Consider the following 7294-nt stretch of genomic DNA (forward strand, 5'->3'; position numbering starts at 1 on the left):
CAATTCTATTCCACAGCCCTGAGCTGAGGCGGGCCCCTCTCTGACTTTGGTAGGATTTTCAGCGGGTTTTTTTTACACTTGTTTGACATTCAAATGTAGTCCTGCTTTTATAACGGTGTGTTCAACCTAACTCGTTAGGAGAAACAATACATCGCATTAAATGTTAAAGGACAAATGCTTTAAATCTTGCTCAGAATATTATAACCTCAGCCCAGTAAGCCAACACAGTACTTTTTGGTTCACTACAGGTACTAGGTATTTGACTCGCTCATTGTGTAGTATTGTTTAAATAGAATAATTTTAAAAAACCATATATTCTGTAAAAATAAATATAAAGGGACATAAGAGAATATTAAAAAACCACATGTTTTGTGTTGTTTTACATATTTATATATATTTTTTCAAATAAAATATAGAGTCTCACAGTGGTGTTGGAACACATGTTTTGTAAATGTGTTGTTTTACATATATTTTTTTTTCAAACAAAATATAGAGTCTCACAGTGGTGTTGGGTAGATTTCATGATTCACTGTTATATTTAATTTATTTAAATATAATTTATGAAAGATTATATTCTGGCTGTACTTGTAAAACCTGTCATGTTTTATGTATTATATTTTATCTATTTAAAGTTTGTTTCAGAAAGCTGTCTCGTCTTTATAAGTAGATTTACTGTAGATTCTTAGTAACTTGCATTTACTAATGACCCCTTAGCATATGCCAATGAGAGGGAAAATCCTGATATGTATTCTTTATGGGCCAAGTAAATGATGAAATGGTGCAAGTCAAAAACATTAGAAAAGTAAACTGTACAAAGTGCCAGAAAAAAATGCATACATTAGAAAAGAATTTCCGTGATTTGTGTTGTACCGAATAGTGGACAATCCAGTTTTCTTTGTTTGCTTAGCAGTGGCATGAGAGCCAGTCTGCAGCTGCTGTCATACCAGTTTCGTTTATACCAAGTATCTATCTAATAACTATACCACTTATGCATATTAGTAAAATGCTGGATTAAATCAACCTGACAAATAATTCATAGAACCCAGTTATAATATCTGTAGCCAGTGAAATGACACATTTAACTTCAATGTGCTGGATATAGTCTGGTTAGGTAACAAGGACACATTATATGGAGATATTTGGTCAGTGAGTAGTTCACTGGGTCACAACTGCACTGAATATTTTGAAGATCCAAATGTCAGGGCTCACAGCTAATTTTAGTTGGTGGTAGAGGTGGGCAGCTCGGCTGACATTGGAGAGAAGTTGACCTGGGAGGATCTCTGACTTACACACTCTTCACACTTGAGGATAGGGTAGTTGATTGTCTTGACAAGTTCACATCAACAGTCAGTGTATACAGTAAAAATTCATATATATTCAAATATATTTAGTAACTATTAGCTTGGACGAGATTCTTTTTGTTTATGAGGAGAATACTATACTCAGGAGGGTTGGAAGATGTCAAAGTGTTATTTTCTAAAAATGTGTCCAGTGCAGGAAAGTGCTTTTATGCACAAATATGTGCCCAAAAATGTGCCTCGACTGCATGTTTGACCCCTGCCTCTTTTAGTATGTCCCAATATTATTACGCAATCCTCTCTGGAAAATGTGTTTACCTAATGATCCACAAAGAGAACATCGGGTGCTCACTACGTAGGTGGCTGACCAACTGTTGTGTCTTTGTGTCTGCTCCTCACCAGGTGGAAATTAATCTCTATTGCACTCTTGCCTGTGCATTCAGCGGACCCTCAGACATGTCCGTTACATATCAGCTGTTCAGGGGATTACCCCGAACCAAGGTCTTCCTTCCCGCCTCGGCCCTGTTACCATGCCAGCAGCCCCAGAGCCACCAGGCACCTGCCTCTCACAGACCTGCCTCAGGTCGACAGCACAGAAGAAGTTACCAGATGTCCTCCGTCCTCCGCAGCTACATCCTCACACCCCCGCAGGTCAATTCTATTCTCAAAGCCAACGAGTACAGCTTCAAGGTATGTAGGATGACGCAACTAAACAGATGAACATCTCTGCGTGTTAGATTTTGTAGTGTGACGTGTAGGTGTTCTTAAAGGTGCCAGAGTTTGATGGGAAGAATGTGTCGTCAGTGATGGGTTTTGAGAGTAACCAGCTGCCAGCCAACGCCCCCATAGAAGATCGTCGCAGTGCAGCCACCTGTCTGCAGACCAGAGGGATGTTACTGAGTGTGTTTGATGGCCATGCTGGCTGTGCCTGCGCTCAGGTATAAACCCCTGTCAACTACATCAGTTCTCATCTTTTACTTGCATTAATTTGTTCATGTTTCTTGCAACAGAGCCTTTGGAAATGGGACTTTATTAAGTTTTCCATTCATAAAAATGTAATAAATAAATAAATAAAAATTATCAAATAAATAAAATTATAAATACATTTAATTTTTTTTTAAAAAGTCTTTAAAAAATTAAACTTAAAATTCAAAGAGAATAAATAAAGAATTCAACTTAAAATTCAAAGAGAATAAATAAAAAAAGACTTGTTGACTTTAAGACAACACCATTACAAACATATGGAACTTTCCTCAGGGCTTCACAGAAATTACATTTCCTATACCAGGAAAGTCCACATAATTTTAATAGACCTTAGATTGAGACTGCTTCTCAAAATATCATTGCTAAAGTTACACAACTTTTTTTTAAATTATTTGAGTCACCATAGTGTGTATGAAGCTGAACAATGATTAGTGACCAGTGTAAACTCATAATAATTACTGCTAATTTTAACACTGTCTTTGCACTTGCACTCCAACTTTTCTGCCCTATTGTCAGGCTCTGGGTGAGAGGTTGTTTTACTACATTGCTGTGTCTTTGCTGCCACACAACACACTGTGTGAACTGGAGGCAGCAGTGGAGTCCGGCAGGGCCCTCAGTCCCATCCTGCAGTGGCACAAACATCCCAACGACTACTTCAGCAGGGAGGCTCAGATGCTCTACTTCAGGAGCTTGCGGACATATTGGCAGGAGTTAATTGATCTCACCAGGTAAGGCCTGTAAAAAATGTACTCAAAGATCAGGGATATACAAGTTCAGAGGTTGAGGAATACTGGAGGGAAATTATCTGGATTTCTAGTTTTCAGCTCCATGTTTGGGCCCCCCACACACAGGAACACTAGTTTGTTTTGCCATCGGTTTAGATGTCGGTCACTGTGTCAACCTCTGGCCTCAAACCTTTTCATCTGTTTCTTATTTTAGCCCAGGAGAGGTCCCGGACACCCGTGAAGCTTTACTGAGTGCCTTCAAGAGACTGGACAATGACATTTCTCTGGAGGCTCAGGTGAGCAGTCTGTCTGGCGGCATTTTTCTATTTTTCATTTTAAGGTGTTTTTGTTCATAAATAGGCCTGAAACTAGATTTTCAAGCAAATTGTCATATTGCACTCTAAACCTGATGTATTTTCACCTTTTTGTTAAAATCTTTTTTCTTTCGCCATATTTTCTTCGCCTTTTTTTTGCGGCTGTGTGGGATTAATAATTTTAAATCTAATCTAATAATCTCACATATGTTTTGACATTTAGTCAATTTACAGTTTTTATTAATGCATTAAAAACCTTTTGCAACATCATTTAGATGAACTCACTTGAAACATAAATTGTCAATTTATTATTTTTTATTGTGTTGCAGGTTGGAGATCCAAATGCTTTCCTCCACTACTGGGTTCTAAGAGTGGCCTTTTCTGGAGCGACAGCATGTGTGGCCCACATCGATGGATCAGACTTGTACGCACCATTAATGATTACTTTATTTCAATCAAGAAATTTAAAAGCCTTTTTTTCATCAAAAAGTTCTAGGCCAACCTTTGTTGTCCTGTTCATAAAGGTTTATAGCCAATGCAGGTGATGCTCGGGCGGTTTTGGGCGTGCAGGAGGAGGATGGCTCGTTCACTGCTCACACACTCTCCAATGACCACAATGCCCAGAACGAAGATGAGGTGTCACGGATACGGGGAGAGCACCCTCCATCAGAGAGGAAGACAGTGATACGACAGGTGAGTTCACAGACTTACCTTCACTCCTCCAAGCTCCTGAGTCTGTTGGTCTTTAAAACATTTTTTTTTTTATCACTCATCAGGACCGGCTGCTCGGCCTCCTCATGCCTTTCCGTGCTTTTGGCGATGTGAAGTTCAAGTGGGGTATTGAACTTCAAAAGCGTGTGTTGGAGTCCGGCCCTGATCAGCTCCACGAAAACGAACACACCAAGTTCATACCACCCAACTATCACACACCACCCTACCTGACGGCGGAGCCCGAGATCACGTACCACAAACTAAGGCCACAGGATCGATTTTTGGTGAGAGAAGAAGTGGATTAACCAATCAGATGTTCTTTCTTCTCACAGGAATATCAACTTCAGCTCTGGAGACAAACCTGTTTAGTTAAATCAAAAATAAGGACAGTGGTCCAGAAATTGACCTTTGCAGACCAGTTTATATTTTTGTCTTCAAAACATTTACACAGTTTACATAAGTTTTTATTTTAAGTTTTGTTCATCTTCAGATCCTACAGAATTTTGCTTCTGATTCTTTTGCATTTTACTTGTTTACTCTGCAGGTGATTGGCTCTGATGGCCTCTGGGAAACGCTCCATCGACAGGAAGTGGTTCGTATCGTGGGGGAGTATCTGACCGGAGTACATCAGCGTCAGCCACTTAAAGTCGGGGGCTACAGGGTCACCTTGGGACAGATGCAGGGGCTCCTGGAGGAGAGGAAGGCTCGTTTGTCCTCGGCTTTCGAGGACCAGAATGTGGCGACACACCTGATGCGTCACGCAGTGGGAAACAACGAGTTTGGTACGGTGGATCATGAGAGGCTGTCCAAAATGCTGTCTCTGCCTGAGGAGCTGGCGCGCATGTACCGCGATGACATCACCATTATCGTCGCCCAGTTCAACCCCCACGTGTTTGGAACACAGAGACCAAATGAAGGTTCCTGAGCCGACGTCATGATGACGGGGACACAGGCTTGTGTAAATATTTACTGCAGTTTCACACATAAGCACACACTCTGCGGACAAACAGGTTGTACTGAGTTCACACGTACAACTTTGTTTTAAACTCTATGGATGTACAGAATTTGTATGTTTTTATTTAGCGTTGCCCAGGAAAAGGACTGAAGTTTCCAACGTTGCCTTATTTATGACAATATTCTCTGTTAATCTGTTTCTTTACAGGTTGGTGAGATGCTGTTACAAAGTGATTTCTGTTGCTGTTCTGTTGATGTTACAACATCTAATTTCTGTGACTGAAATTCCACTGAAAGTGGGTAAAAGTTATTTTTCTTTCTTTCTTTCTGTCTTCCAAAATCCATTCCCCTGTTTTTGGCCTGCAGCCTCGGTGGTCTCTGAAGGACTGACCACCAGTGTTGCATCGCCACCATGGTGGTAGTTGGTACTGCAGGGTAAAGTCATCTGCATTTCAGGCTGTTCACCAAATAACACGGCCAGTAGCTGTGACACCTTTTGACAATCTCTAGCTGACAAGTGAACCCAACAGATGAACCGAACCTGCACAACAATCAACCTCTTACCATAAACACACTACTTTTACTGTGAGTTTGGCATTTGAATTTTTAAAACCTTAAAAGAGTGTTTTCAGAGAAAAGCAGTTGATAATTCAGTTTTAGAAAAAGCCCCCAAAATTTTAACTTTTATCATATTCTTTTGAAGAGCTTTCCAAAGTTTTCCATCATTGTTTCATGTTTGTTGTCTTTTTCATTTTTTACACGTTCAAGTGCGATTCACTTGACATTAAGACTGGAGGTAGTATCAACATATATAACATATGTTTGTCCTAGAGCAAAAGGATGAATAAAAACAAAATACTGCATTATTTTTATTAAGATTAGAGTCCAAACAGTGATTGTAGACAAAGAATATTGTTTTTCTGTTACACAGACTCACCTTCTCAGCGTTTTCTCAAATGTTTCAGTTTTTTTCCCCAAGTGCTTGAGAAGGAATGAGGATCAGTCTTCTACAGCTCGCCTTAGGACCAGGTTACAACCTGTAACCATGGAGCAAAAATAGACAGTGTGTCATTTTTAAAGGGTCACCAGCCACACGAAGGTTAAAACCTCAGAGCTGGATGTTGACTGTATATTAAAAATAATAAGAATTAACTCTAAACAGAAATATTCCCAATTTTTTTTGTTACGCCATTACTTGTTGACATTAGACTACACTTTACTTCAACAGTTAATGGTGCTTTAACTGATTGAGGATGTAATAGTGTGATGTTCCCACCAGTTTGGAGCAGACGAACACGCTGACCTTTTCCACCATCCAACTCGGCTCAGTGTTTATGAGGGAGGTAAAAATACAGCGTGTTCTTTACCAAGCTTAGGTGTCTTTAAATGAATCGTGTTTTTCTGAAAGGTCGTCATCAATTTGGACAACAGTAACTCAAAGTTATTAATAATGGTGACGGTACACAATGAGATACTTACCTGTGAACAACACTGACCCTTGTGTACTCAGGCAGAAGTACAGCTATTGGAATATTGTGAGACCTTATAAGTTATTTATTTTGCTTTAATGTGTCACATGTGTATATCTGGACATGTATAAAATGTAACTGATCTGAATTATGTTTTATATGTTGAGAGGCTTTAATAAAACCCCGGAGAACTACCAGCTGCAGCCACAGTTTGTGTCTGTGTTCTGATGGATGACCCAGGGTTTGGAAGTAAACACAGCTGGAACACGACACAATGTTCCAGTTGCAGGAACTGATGGCCACGCCACCTTTTTTACAAGGTAATACTCACTGCTAAGCCCACGTCAATGTGGCAAGCTATTTCCTATTTATGCCTAAATATCACCAACGATTGATCAGATGTAACACACTATACTAATAGGTTCCTAAAAAATAAGTTTCTAAAAAAAAGTGATTTTTTTGTGTCATTTTTGGTCAAAAACTATTAACTAACTAAAAATATTTGAAAATTGTCATAAAAACATTTCTTTTCCTGCATGTTTCTCATCAAATTAGGGCATTTAGTAAACATTTTTAGAAATTTATTTTTATAGTGAGGACACTCCTCAGATCCTCATTATTGCTGTTTGACAAGGACTGGGACAGACCCAGGGACCCTCAGTCAGGGTCAGAGAGTCCCTGTGACCTCTGACCCAGTCTCTTTTTTTTTTCAAAACATCAACACGAGTAATTTATTTTATTATTCTTGAAAATTTTTTATTAAAAAAACATTTTTCAAAAAAATTTTTTTAATAAAAATTAGAAATCAAGAATCAAGAAAAAAAAGACTCCAAGTCCAG

The 7294-nt window shown here is 39.1% G+C and overlaps 1 protein-coding gene across 4 annotated transcripts in view; it reads left to right on the plus strand.

The window, feature by feature from the left end:
* pdp1 (pyruvate dehydrogenase phosphatase catalytic subunit 1) overlaps window positions 1-6652 on the plus strand; it is a 7117-nt gene extending 465 nt beyond the window's left edge. Inside the window, exons 2-11 of one of the 4 annotated variants that reach the window (XM_025061748.1) lie at window positions 1701-1988; window positions 2069-2236; window positions 2799-3010; window positions 3222-3303; window positions 3651-3745; window positions 3846-4014; window positions 4098-4316; window positions 4577-4990; window positions 5195-5198; window positions 5353-6652. In XM_025061748.1, coding sequence (XP_024917516.1) covers window positions 1755-1988; window positions 2069-2236; window positions 2799-3010; window positions 3222-3303; window positions 3651-3745; window positions 3846-4014; window positions 4098-4316; window positions 4577-4957 — 1560 coding nt within the window. In that variant the 5' untranslated portion in view covers window positions 1701-1754 and the 3' untranslated portion in view covers window positions 4958-4990; window positions 5195-5198; window positions 5353-6652. Of the gene's footprint in view, window positions 1-29; window positions 50-1700; window positions 1989-2068; window positions 2237-2798; window positions 3011-3221; window positions 3304-3650; window positions 3746-3845; window positions 4015-4097; window positions 4317-4576 lie in introns of those variants that run through there. The other 3 variants (XM_025061746.1, XM_025061747.1, XM_008323034.2) reach the window with 3 other exon arrangements.
* Window positions 6653-7294: the final 642 nt, after the last annotated feature.

The sequence above is a fragment of the Cynoglossus semilaevis genome, chromosome 13 (genome assembly GCF_000523025.1).
Source record: "Cynoglossus semilaevis isolate Cse_v1.0 chromosome 13, Cse_v1.0, whole genome shotgun sequence".
In the NCBI taxonomy this organism is placed as follows: Eukaryota; Metazoa; Chordata; class Actinopteri; order Pleuronectiformes; family Cynoglossidae; genus Cynoglossus; species Cynoglossus semilaevis.